The sequence below is a fragment of the Grammomys surdaster genome, unplaced genomic scaffold (genome assembly GCF_004785775.1).
Source record: "Grammomys surdaster isolate TR1022 unplaced genomic scaffold, NIH_TR_1.0 262, whole genome shotgun sequence".
NCBI lineage: Eukaryota > Metazoa > Chordata > Mammalia > Rodentia > Muridae > Grammomys > Grammomys surdaster.
The window spans coordinates 1748524-1762248 of record NW_021604703.1 but is presented as its reverse complement, the minus strand read 5'-3'; the positions used below and the strand labels follow the sequence as shown (position 1 = coordinate 1762248).

The 13725-nt window shown below is 37.1% G+C and overlaps 1 protein-coding gene across 3 annotated transcripts in view; it reads left to right on the top strand.

Moving 5' to 3' along the window:
- Window positions 1-13725, top strand: part of Rapgef6 (Rap guanine nucleotide exchange factor 6) — a 168327-nt gene that overhangs the window by 132057 nt on the left and 22545 nt on the right. For all 3 annotated transcript variants that reach the window (XM_028775866.1, XM_028775867.1, XM_028775868.1), the window contains 2 exons: window positions 2574-2785; window positions 6934-7057. In XM_028775866.1, coding sequence (XP_028631699.1) covers window positions 2574-2785; window positions 6934-7057 — 336 coding nt within the window. The remainder of the gene's footprint in view (window positions 1-2573; window positions 2786-6933; window positions 7058-13725) is intronic.

The window sequence follows — 13725 nt, the reverse complement described above, 5'->3', positions numbered from 1 at the left end:
GGTGGTAGATTAAAGATGTACACCAACACACCCAGCTAGGAAAACTAATGTTAACTTTTGAAGAAGCAGCTCACAACTATCTGTAACTTCAGTTCTAGGGGATCTAATGCCTTCTTCTGGCCTCTGCAGGCACCAGGCATGCATGTGGTAAACATACATGTAGACAAACACTCATATACATAAAAAAAATCTTTAAAAAGTATAATATGCTGTTAAAACCTCAAACATAATTGGTCTGTTTCTACATTCTAGCCTAGTGATTCAACTGTAGTCGCTAGAGCTTTAAAGCTTTAAAAGCCTTGAGTTCTCACAGAACTAGTCAAGCTCTTTGTTCCTTTTCCTCCTCCTTTTTCTGGCTGTTGCTGGTGTGTTTGATACGAGCCTCAGAGTCAGTTCATTTATGTCTTTAAAAAAGTATTGTGGAATATTTTTGTTGAAATTACACAGAATACATAGATTTATTTAGCAATGGCTCCTTTACCCCCAAAACACTGCTACACTTCATTTTCCCTCTGTGACATCCATAGTTTTGTTCATGTGAGTCTTGCACTTCTTTGAGTGTTCAGTATATCTTATGACTGAATGGCATCCTTATATTGTCTTGATCATTTGTTGCTTCTGCTGAGCATTCTTCTGTATATATGTATCAATTCCATATATTGGAATAATACTCTTTTTTTTTCCTTTTGATTTTCCTTATGGTTTTGGGTTAATATTTTAGGGGGCATTGTATAATCTCATTTTCTTGTTTCATTCAAATAATAGTAAACACTTAGTTTCTTCCCATTTACCTGTGTCTTTATCTTATCTGCTTATTTCCTCTTATTTACACATTAAATAATTACAGATATGAGCCTTTGCACAATTGTGGTTCATAATAAGTATATTTTTAATATTACTCCATTAAACATAATGCAGTCTTTAGATTGAAAAATGGGCTATTGATTTTATATTGCTGACTAAAAATTAGGAATGAAAATTGAATTTAAGGCTTATTTGATTTTTTTCACACAGTTGAGACTTGAACCCAGGATCTTACACATGCTAAACAAGCATTTGGCTGCTTAGCTGTACCCTCAGCCTATATGATATTTTAGTATCAAAGTGACCATAAGTTATATAGTAAATTATTTTAATAGTTTCACAGTAATAATTACCCTACAATCTGATGGAAGGGGTGTGTGGGTGTGTGCGCGCGTGCACACATGTAATCATGGTAAGTTTTATCACAATGTTCTTTAATGGTCTTATGGTTTGTGAATGTTAATGTCAGTTCTATGCTGGGTTCATAAAATTTGGAAGCATTGTACTTTATCCTCCTAAGGCAAGTGTTCTTTAACTATTCTTTTGCTGTATGTATTTGTTGCATTCTTTCTCAGTGAAGACTTTCCTATACTAGCTATTTACCGAGGCTCATCTGAGAGAGAAGCTGGGGCACAATCCCTAGCTAACAGGATTGGCCTTGTAAATTATTTTGCCTTTGGCTTTTTAAGTGAGTGGAGATTGGCAGCCTTAGGGCTATGTACAACTTAGTTTCTCCCTGCTATCCTCCCAAATAGCTTCCTTTTAGAATTTATCTTTACAGGCACTGATTTAATATTACTGCCCTTGACACTCATGTTGTAGAAATCAACCCTTCCTGATGTCAACACATAGACTTTTTTTGCTGTTATTCCAAATGAGGAATTGTTCTTTGTTTCTGGTAACTTTGGAGCCCTGTTCAGTCTTCCTTCATTCTTTTAACTGTATGTGTCATTTTTTTTGGTATCTCTAGTTACTGCTGTTTAACCTTGGCTAATTTTTGGCAATCATTCTAGTTTGGGACTTGGCTGAAGTTACATTTTCTGTTTTATCCTTCTTACAGTAGTGGGAAGATGATTTCTTAGAAACAGGGGGGAACAAACATTTAATTCCTACCTTAAAATTGGAAGTTGGAGAACGTTTTACATGTAGTGGTGTAAGTAAAAATCAGAAGCCTGAGAAGCAGGGAACTAAACTGTAGGAATACTGATGTATTAGATACACACTGTTTATTGATAGCTGACCTTTGGCATACAGCATGAAAGGAAAGGAATGAGGAGAGAGCGCTACCTAATGGACATGAATTATATTTTCAACTTAGGGAATATCTGAACTTGTCTAAAGTCTTCTGCAACAGGGATAGTGGATATCTGGAGACTTAGGGGGCAAAATGGGAGACTTGAGATACAGAAACTTGAAACTACCTCAGTCAGTCATTTAAACTGTTTGAAGTCCATGTTGTTTAAGTTAGTTGATAAAGAACAACACTGATGCTTACGTTCCTTTTAACTATTATGTGCTCATTACATTTGTCTCTTACATGCAGAGTCTAAAGCAAGTGTTATACTACCAGAGGTCCTTTGGAAGAGATTTTTCTTATTTAAGATTAAAAGAGTCCCTTTTGTTTATTTTTTTATAGTTCTTTTTTGTTTCCAAGTATTAAAATAGATCCTGCTTATTTCCTCCTATAGATCATGGTTGTGTACTTTATTGACCTGAACCTACCCTTTCCTTAAAATTCTTTCTTAATGTTTTTATTCTCATTTTGACAGTGGCTTGAACCTGGCACCAGTAGCACGACTCAGAGGCACTTGGGAAAAGTTACCAAGCAAATATGAGAAACATCTTCATGATCTACAAGACCTCTTTGATCCATCTAGAAATATGGCAAAATACAGAAATATTCTTAGTAGTCAAAGCATGCAGCCTCCAATTATTCCACTCTTCCCTGTTGTCAAGAAGGATATGACATTCCTCCATGAAGGTATTTCAGTCATTTGAAAATTAGTGTGTTTAGCTTTAGCTGCAGCGTTTTAATTTATTATCCATTTCAATATAATTATTTCATGTCACTAAATCTTCTTAAAGTTAAATGCAGTGAATTTATGACATCTAAAGCTGTATTGTTGATAGTAACAAATTGAAATGTTCACAGTAAAAGTTCAAATATAAACTTGACACTAAGATGAAACTATTTGCTGACACTTAATATCCCGTGTGAGGTATGCTTGTTTGAAGTGGAGTCTCTCTGTAACCCCGAGTGCCTGATCTTCCTCTGTCTACCTCTCTAGCACTCGGGCATGTACCAGACATTCCCAGCCTTGTATTTGCTTTAAGTTTAGTAATATTTATTCCTCCCAGTTTTTTAAAATTTAAGTCTCACATAAGTAAAACTGTCCAAAACAAATGAACAACTAATAAAATCTGACAACATAATAGTTTTATGGGCAAAAATTAAGCATTGCTAGTATCCTAGAAGCATGCTCCTGCTCACTCCCAACCCTCCCCTCTTCCTCTCCCCAAAGGTGACTCCTATCCTGATTTCTTATGCCGCAGTTAAGTCTCAATTGTTCTTGAACATTGGACAAACAGATTTACAGAATGTTTATTTGATTTGATTTTTGGCTTATTTTGGTTAACATAGGATTAGAGAGAATCTTCACTGTTGTCCAAAACTGCTTAGGTTAGTGTTCCAAGTCTTAGTGCTGTACAGTGATTTATTCTGGTTTGTGGGTTTTAAGTAGTTTCCATTGTTGTCCTGCTGTGAAGAATGCTGTTTATTCTCTTTTCATACTCTTTAGGCAGATGTATTCTTAATGACTATACAATATATTCTGAGAAGACTCTTTGGTTCAACCCTTTAAAAAACCTGGTGTGGTGGTGAGGTTGGTTTCTAGCACTGTGGGTATTCTCTCACTGCTCATCATTAACATTGTCTGTTAAGGTCAGGCTCTGTTTTTACACATTACAATAAGCATGTGCTTGTATCTTGACGTTCTTATAATGTGTACTTCCATGACTATGAATGAGGCTGAGCATCCTCTGTGCAGTAACCCTCTTGACAGTTACCAGTTTGGATTCTTTGCTCATTTTATAGTAGGTTTCCTTTTTTGTTTACAATTTCTACAAACAAGAATAACTTGCCCTTTGACTGTTTTAAGGTTATTTTTTGATGAGTAGAAATTCTTAGCTAAAATTGTTTTTTAATCTTTTACCATTATAGTTCATTTACACTCTATTTGCATTAACTTTTCTGTGATAATGGTATTTTTCCTACTCTGTTCCCTTAGTAACCATGTACTGTTTTTCTATTCTTCTGTTACACCAGATGATGTAAATGTCAGTGCGTTTGCCAGTATTCATTAGTGTTGTGTTATTTTAGGCCATGTGAAGAATTTGGACTATTCAAGTTTTATTTACTCGTCTCCAATTTTATTCACCCATTGTGCTGTCGGTCCTACGTTGTTTTACTGTCAGTTACTAAAATCAGTGTTTAATTTCGTGTGTGTCTATTTGTGTTTGCTGCTGTTTCTTTCATCCTACGTTTCTTCTGTCTGTCCATGTGTTTAGTATACCTTGTGGGTTTGAGGGCTTTGTTGTCTAAGTTGTTTAGGAGTTTGATTTTTGTTTGGTACATCAGACACCATTATTACCTTAAGGTGATGGAGATCTCAATTTTTGTTCATCTGAAAGGCCAAGACATCAGTTTCAGAAATGTAGTTTTGGATTGGCAGCCACTTTCCTTCAGCATTTTGAAGTCATTTTAGCATCCATTATTTTCTGGCTCTCATTGTCAGGATTGAGATATCAATCATAGTCTTACTATTCTTTTCACTGCCTCTGCTGATAGCTGCAGTTGTAACCTTTGCCTTCTCATGTCTTTCTGTTTTGCTAGGTTTTATAAGGTATGAGGTTTGTAATTTTGTTTCATTGTAGACATTTATGGGTCATATGGAAATAGATTATTTTCCTTCAGTTTTGGAACATTCTTATTTGCCCATTTCTGGCTTCAGTTTTGGGGCTCTGGTTTTACTTTTGTCTAACTTGAGTACTGTGCCTCTTTAGCCTCACATCTTTCTGCAGATTATCTTGTTGTCTTGCTGTCCTCCAAGTATTATCATTCTTGTTGACACTCCTTCTTCTGTTCAGCTGTGTCCAGTCAGTTAACCTGTTACTGAATTCCTATTCTAGTTCATTGTTTCTCAGTTTTACTATTTGTTTTGTTTCATATTCTCCGTTAAAGTAGCAGTTTTGTATCTTTGAACATGTTTAACATGCGTATTTCAGAGTTTCTCTGTAGTGACTCTGTAGTCTGGGTCTTCTCTGGTTCTCTTTCTGGATCCTCTTTCACATCTTTTCATGTTCACATTCATTTTTTTTTTAATGTACGTTGCTGTTTTTATTTTTTGTTTTGTTTGTTTGTTTGTTTAGAGAATAATGGAAAAGTTGCCCAAGAAACTCGGAAATTTATGACTAATATTCTATTCTTCCAGAAGGGATCAAACCTTGCTCAGTTAAGGCTGTTATTTAATCCCACATTTCTTTAAGATTTATTTTATATACATACATACATACATACATACATACATACGTACGTACGTACGTACGTACGTACGTGTATATATGTGTGTGTGAGTGTGGGTGTAGGTGTGTGTGTGTGTGTGTGCGCGTGTGTGAATGAGTACACTGTAGTTTTCTTCAGACACACCAGAAGAGGGAATTGGATCCCATTGGGGATGGTTGTGAGCCACCATGTGATTGTTGGGAATTGAACTCAGGACCTCTGGAAGAGCAGTCAGTGCTCTTAACCCCTGAGCCATCTCCCCAGCCCCAAGCCCAAATGTTTTTAATTCATTTCCAGGTTTTTAGGCTTTATTCCAGTCTACATTTGGTTCCTCCTTATCTGCAGAATAAAGTCAGAGTCCCAAAGCAAAACATTGAAGTTTAATTGGATTTAACTTGGTTTTATTCTTGTTACCTCAAAACACTGAAGGGCTCTATTCAGCTCTTGTTTCAGCTCCCTGTCCCCTGTCTGCCCTTGCTAATTGTCATCATCAGGAAGCGTCTCCTAGTTGCCTAGTCTTTCTGCCTCAGAATTTTATCATTATCACCACATTACATAAGAAGAGATCCTCACAGACTTCTGACGTACTCTTACAACATTGATCTGACTTGAGCATAATAAGTTGGTGGTGTTTTGTTTCCAGCTGGCATTGAAGCCATGAACCATTCCTGTGACCAGTGTACAGATGCCACTTACTATGAAAAGAGATGTGATCTAGATCCATAGAGTTCTCAAACTTGGCTTCAGGGCCTATCTTGTTAGAAAAATTGGGTTGCACTAACAGTTACAGACGTGCAGTTAAATGCTACTATGGTCAGGCAAACTGAATTTTGAACATTGACATTTTTGCCTGATGATTATGGACTAGGTAAGGCAATAAATGGGCTCCATCTGGTCTTACAACAAGTCTCTCCAAGAAAAGTTGACAGTCTTCAAAACTTACACACAGGGATTTTCATACCAATGATTAAAGTTTCAGGTATAAATTCAGATTCTGAGACACAAAAAAGGGAATATAAGACCAGAAAGTACCCCTATGCCACCGCTACCTTAGTTTTAGCTAATTTTTGCTGTTTGAGAAAGAAATCCAGTTCAACTTAATCTCCCACTATTTAGTCCTGTGAGTATATCTGCTACTTCTTAAATCATTTTTATTTATTTGAAAATTTTTAAGAATTATAAATGAAAAAAAATTGTAGGCCGACTTAATTATTAATAAGTAAGTAGGCCAGACAGTGCCCTTGTCACCTGGCTAGCCTAAGTTTTCAGGTGCTGTAGTCTCCTTCCAATAGAGCAAAACATGTACAGAACGAGATTGTGTGCTGTGTAACTTGCGTACATGCCTGAGAGACAGTGAACTAGTTTTATAAACCCTAGACATTCGCTTTCTGTATTCAGAGTGATTAATCCCATGGGAAACACAGCTCTTAGAAAGTCATTCCCTGGGATCACGGCAGAAAGGAGTTGGGGGGACACTTTAATAAAGAAAGCTCAGGAGTAATAACTGAACTTATGCTACTTGGAGATAAAATTATAATTATGAATGTTTAAAAACATATATTTCGTAGGAAATGACTCCAAAGTAGATGGCTTAGTAAACTTTGAGAAGCTAAGAATGATTGCCAAGGAAATCCGTCATATTATTCGAATGACTTCTGCTAACATGGACCCTGCCATGATGTTCCGACAGAGGTATGACATGGAAATTACGTTATGGTAGCGTCAAGGGTGGTGAGGTAATGATGTCTGTCCTCTGTTGTGTACTGTGCTAAGTGTTGTATGCACATCAGTCTCCAGTAATCTTTCATTACGATAATCCTCACAGGTAAGCAGTAGTCTACTTCCCTTTACATCTGAAGAAATTGAACCCCAAGCAATTTTGTTTTATTTTTAATTTATATATGTTTGTCTGCATGTGTGTCTGTGCAATGCTTGCAGAGTCCAGAAGAATATGGTATTGGCCTCTCTAGAGCTAGAGTTGCAGATGCTTGTGAGTTACCATGTAAGTGCTGGGAATTGAACTCAGGTCCTCTGCAAGAGCGGTCAGTGCCTTTAACTGCGGAGCTATGTCCCCAGGCCCTCAAGCAGGGGACATAGTTTTTATATAACTTGCTAAGATTTGAGCCCTAGTTTTTCCAATTACTTTTCTGACTATACAAGTAGTTCTGTATGGTTGTTATATAGAGTACCAACAAACAAAAAGAAGAAGAATGTTGAGCTCCCTGAAGTCATCTGAATGCATATTGTCTCATCTCTTTGAATTATTCTGCTTCTCTTTTAAAGTACTAGCACATCTAACTGGTACTTCAGTTTTCTAAAACATTTCTTTCCCAAAAGTCACAGTTATACTGTAACTGTTGGCTTGTATGTAAACTCTTTCCCAGAAAGTACATTTAGCCATGCTACATCTTCATGAGAGTTTTATTTATCTTTTAATTTTATCTGAGAATTCTTTTGGACTCACTTTGTAACTGAGGCTGGTCTAGAACTCATGATCCTGCCTCCACTTCCAATTGCTGGTATTACAGGTGTACATGGCCATGCCCAAAACGAGAATTTTTTTTGGTACTTTGTGTCCTATAAAGGCTACCCCAGATTTATGTATAGAGCTTATAGAAAGTGTGTTGTTAAGCTGTCCCCAGTGATTTTATAGTCTTCAGTATGTCAGTAGACATTACAGTTTACCTTTTTTTTTTTAAATCAGATTTTCCTTTTGTACCTCTCCAAATAGGGCATTTATAAATAAAGTAATTTTAAGGACATACAATTGCTGTGTTTTTAAAATACATATATTCTAAGATACTTGATACTTTATAGTGTGTGTTCAATTGAGTTTGGCTGGGAGAGGTATTGCTTTCACTAGCTTCACTTATGTCACTGTGGAACAGTCACTGCTTTTCTTAGTAGATGATCTCCTGTTTGCTCTAGTTTAGAGATTCTCAGAGTAATGTGGAAAGAGTGCCAAATTTCTTTTCTTTCTCTTGGTAATGTAATGAAATGTCACTTCTCCAAAATGTGGAAACAAAAACCACTAAGAACCAGGGACCGAAGCACACCTGGAGGAGGCTTGTTGTCTGTTTTTGTTTTTGTTTAATGTCCGAGTACAGTGGATTTTCCACTGTCTCTTGTCTTATGTGAACCTCCATTTACTCATGCATGTTTTCATTCTAGTGCCTGAAGACATAATAAATTAGTTCCCTGCCAAACATTTGATAGTGTACTAAGGTGCCAGCTGTGCTTCCAAATTAACATAAGAGCCCCACCCCGTGAAGTGCTTGCAGTGAGAGCTTAAGTCCTTATCAGTCCCAGCATCATGGAAATTGGCTAGCTACCAGCCAATGAAGAGAATCCTGTCTCAAAAAAGGGGGAACAGGTTTCTGACACATTAGAAACAACACCAGAGGCTTAAGCACACATAAATGTGCACATGTACCCGCATACATGCATGCAAACAATTAAAAAGAAGCAGCCTGGCTATTTGCTTGGGAATAACCTGGGTTGAGTAAGAAATGCACAGGGAAATAAATATATTTATTCTAGTTCAGTTGTTTCAACCAATACCTAAATTATTAGGGTCTCATTGTGTTCCCAGACTGGCTTGGAATTCATAGTGCACAGTGCATAAGTGCACACCATCACCCCTGCTTTGATATGTTTTTATTTTCAAAGTTGTATTTGCTAGTCAATTTTTCTTGTAAAATACCTTATTAGAGAAATTTCTTCACTTAAAAATGGTTTTATATATCTGTATGTTCCGTGTAATTTTTCAGCATTTAAATGAGTGGCTCCAAAAGTATGTAGAAACTCTGTTCTTAAGACCAGTCCCCACACTTCCAAAAACAGAATAGAAAGTTTGGAGTAAACAGATGGGGTCCTATAAGCTGCTTAGTAACATCAGCTTATAATGGCAACCCATGGTGGCTCACACTTTTGATTCCAGCACTCAGGAAGCAGAGGCAGGCAGATCTCTCTGCATTTGAGGTCAACCTGGTCTACAGAATGAGTTCCAGGACATCCAGGGCTATATACGAAAACCCTCTCTTAGAAAACAAGCAAACAAACAAAAAAAACTGTCAACTAATGGCTAGACAGGTAAAAATTCAGTTGATCTGAAGCATATTTTAAAGTACATGCTATAGAGGGATTTGACCTTCAGGACTCAACGTGTCCTTCCCATTTCTTCATTTCATTAAAGCCATTTTTTACTGTTAAGATACAATTTTTTTTTTCCTGGTAAACTTTTCTGTTCTGTTCTGTCTGCATAAATTCTCTGACTCTCAACTGTTGTCTTTTTCTGTGCTTTCCTATTCAAACACATGCTTCAATGTTTGTGGCTCTTGCTTACAGGAAGAAGAGGTGGCGGAGTCTGGGGTAAGTGGGGAAGTGAACAACTGGAATGAAGGTTGTGCCACTCTTAACATGTGCTGCATCCTTTTCATTAATGCACGCCAATCAGATAGCATGCCTTCTATTAACTCCGTCAGCCTACACTCTGATAAATGCCTTTTTCTAACAAGGTGACAGTAGTGATAGAACTAGCCTTGTGTTAGTCTCAGTTTCATTTGTTTTGTTTTTCCATTATTGGCATTCTGTAATCCCTTTTTAGATTTAAATTTAACAGATTCATGAGATGTAGAAGATGATAACAGATATTTGTTGCATACTCCTGTGTCCTGTACACTGTTGTAAGCTCTCTAAATGAGTAACCTTTAAAAGTCTCCTTTTACACTATGAACTGATCTGTTATCCCCGTGGTGCGGGTGAGGAAGGTAACTTACCCAGTCTTGCAGCTTATTGATGGTGTACCAAAACCTAGACAGTCTGCTTTAAAAGCTGACTGCACCTTCTCTAATTTCAGTGCCTGTTTTATGAAAGTGAACATATATGTTAGTGTATAAAAGGTCTGTTTGTAAGGGTTGCATTTTCTATCAGTTTTCCAGAGAGACATCTTTATTTGATCTGTATTGTAAAAGTAAATAGAGTTTTTAACTCCTCATCAGATCCACTGAATGCCTGAAACTTGAAGCTTAGATTGAAATTGACTTTAAGTTTCAGCTTTGTATAAAAAGATCACCCTTTGTATAAAAAGATTCCCTTGTCTCCCTAAAACTTAACTGCTCAGCCTTTTGTGGTTTAAGTAGGTTCTGGACTCTTAGTTCCGCATTGCTAGCCATCCGGTTTAGAAACACAGATCTTATGCATCATTTTCTTAGACCTTTCATTTTAAATGAGAAAAGAGTTGGAACTGTAGGTATATGGAATTTCATACAGAGAACACAGATAGAATTTTAATGTTTAAAACTAATGAATTGTGAGGTTAGATACTTAGGCTACATATAAGAAGGTTTTTAACCATGTCTTTGAGTCTTATTTGTGGTCTTGTTTTTTATTTGGTGAACTTGACTTTCCTCCTCTAGTGTATTTCTTGTGTGTTTTCTTCTATGTCATACATTCGTGTCTTGGTCTTCCCTGGTTCTTCTTACTGAAAGTAGAAATTGATGGCATTACTACCTCAGCAAGACATCTTATGACCTAGTGACTGAGCTACAACAGCCACTGTTCAGCTGGTAGGGTTCAGTCCTGTAGTATTTGGGGCTTGCAGACATCTGGTGTTTTTATTTCACATCAGTATTTGATGCTTTGGCAGTAGTTCAGAAGACACTTTATCCTGTCGGTCTCATGTATTAGAACTTTTCTAATAGTTGGTAGGTTTGTTCACAAGCTGGCTTTTTTATTTTGGATAACAACTAAGATAAAATTATTAAATGCTAGCATTAAAAATTTGTTTATAGGGGCTGGTGAGATGGCTCAGTGGTTAAGAGCACTGACTGCTCTTCCAGAGGTCATGAGTTCAAATCCCAGCAACCACATGGTGGCTCACAACCATCTGCAATGATATCTGATGCCCTCTTGTGGGGTGTCTGAAGACAGCTACAGTGTACTTACATATAATAAATACATAAATACATAAATACATAAATACATAAATAAATAGTTTAAAAATAAAAAGAAAGCTAAAAAAAAATTTGTTTATAAATGTTACGGCTTCATTTCACTGTGAGTTTGATCCCTGGAACCCACATAAAAGTTGGAGATAACCAATTCCATACAGCAGTCCTGTGACCCTCACAGATCTACTGTAGCATACACATGCATGCTCACACAGTAATAGTCACCACATTATAAGATGTTTTATCTATGTACCAAGAAAAGCCAGTGCATGTGTACCATGCTTGTTTGAGCTTATTGACATGCTTCTCATGTGTCTGGATGCCAGTGGAGTCTTGGGGCTTCCCCAGCACAGAGAGGAGAGTTGGAGGGTCATAGCTGACAGGACAGCCAGCAGAGGAGATAAGGAAACAACCAGGGGAGGGAGGGAGTCAGGCATTGGTCAGGGGAACTTAGCAGCCCTGACTGTCTAGCATGCTAGCAACCAGGTGCTTCTTTATTTATATAAGCACCACAAAACAAAGACAGACTAATGATTATCCAAGTGGTACTTTTTATTACATGTCTAGGGTTACAAGTTCAGTCACAATTAGAAAATACAAACAGATTATTCTTATTATTAGCCATATAACTCCAAATTAAAGAAAGTATCTAAACCAGTCTTTTTGTCACATATTTTTTTAAAGATTTATTTATTTTGTTTATATGAGTACACTGTAGCAGTCTTCAGACACACCAGAAGATGGCATCAGATCTCATTATAGATGGTTGTGAGGCACCATGTGGTTGCTAGGAATTGAACTTAGGACCTCAGAAGAGCAGTCAGTGCTCTTAACTGTTAAGCCATCTCTCCAGCCCCTGAACCAGTCTTTTTATGAATAGCAAATACTAATACCTAACTTTTTACTGTGTGTTTCATCCTCTACGCCATAAAGTAGGAAAAGTTTGTTTTAGCCAACCTATCTTATTTACTGAATTCTATTCCTCCAGGGGTATACCCTGTACAACACCCCCTTTCTTTAAACTATGTTTTCAGAGCTCTAAGCCTATAATAAAGAGAGACCTTGAATCTGTAACCTATTTTCCTAGTCAGTCAGAGTTTGTCAGTTATGTCTGTTTACCCTGTACAAATTACGAGTTTGAGTTTGCTCAGGGGCTGCTACCCTAAGGAGATTCTTGGAGTAATGGCTTCATCTATCGATGTGCTTATCTGTGCTTAATGATCTCCAGGGCATAAGGAAGACTTCCAAATAGTGGCCAGATAGAGTTAATTCTAGAATTTTCCTAAAAAGACTCAGACACAGTCTTTCTTAGGAAAAGACATAAGTCGAATCATAATGCAAAAAGTATCCAAGAACACAATACACAAAGACCAACACCCAAAAGTTGGAGATAGGACAGTAAGTGTAGCAATGCACTCAGCTTTGCTGGAGCTGTGTCCAGCTGCTGTGCCATCTGGAATGAGTTTTGTGTTTTCCTCACGTAAAACCCTTACACAGACACAAAAAGGAAAATATAAGGAAACTGCATATTGAGAAGTTGAATCTTCCAGATCATTTTTAGAATCACCAATACCTGTCCCTTGACCCTGCTCACAAGGAGTATACACAGTACTACCCTCTATACCACCAGTATAATGGTCATCCATGACTTAAGGATAAATCAGAAACGAAGGCAGATCTGACCCTGTGGGAATCTAGGCTGGCTCAGCACACAACTAGGGCCTTGTCTCCCTTAACATCGTTAGATATTTACTGAATTTTTCAGGTTTCATCCTTTTTAATCAAGTACTTCTTAAAGGTTAAAGGGTAATTCACTAATTACTAGATTTTTCTTCCAAACCATTTTTGCAAATTTTGCAGTCTTTTCCATGGGTTGCTTACAGCCACGCCATCATTTCTGCCTGACTCACAGCTAGAAGTTGTCATCAGTGTGCCAGGAGGTTACTCTGCATGCCTTTAATCCCAACACTTGGGGTGCAGGAGTAGATGGATCTCTTGAGTTCAAGGACATCCAGGGCTGCATAGAGAAACCCTGTCTTTAAAACAAAACTAAAATGCAAGGCATAACTGTACTATTTCCTTCCTCTTTGCTTTTCTTTTCTTTCTTTTTTTTTTTTTAAGAATTGTTGGGTTTTGGCTTGGTTTGGTTTGGTTATTTCAGTAACTTCCAAAATAGTAGGTTTATTTATGACATTTTCATGCATCTGTCACTGCACTTTTGCCTCCTTTTTCCCCGTCTCCTGAGAACCCTATTTCAAAATTCTTAAAAATGTAACCCAAAAAAAAAAAAAATGCCAATAATAGGTTTTCAGTTCTGCCTTATATGATTTACAGTGAAACAGTAAGATTTGGTGTCTGTTTTAAGCTAGGTGTGTGAGCATTAAAGAACAAGTAGGCCATGTTTTAGAA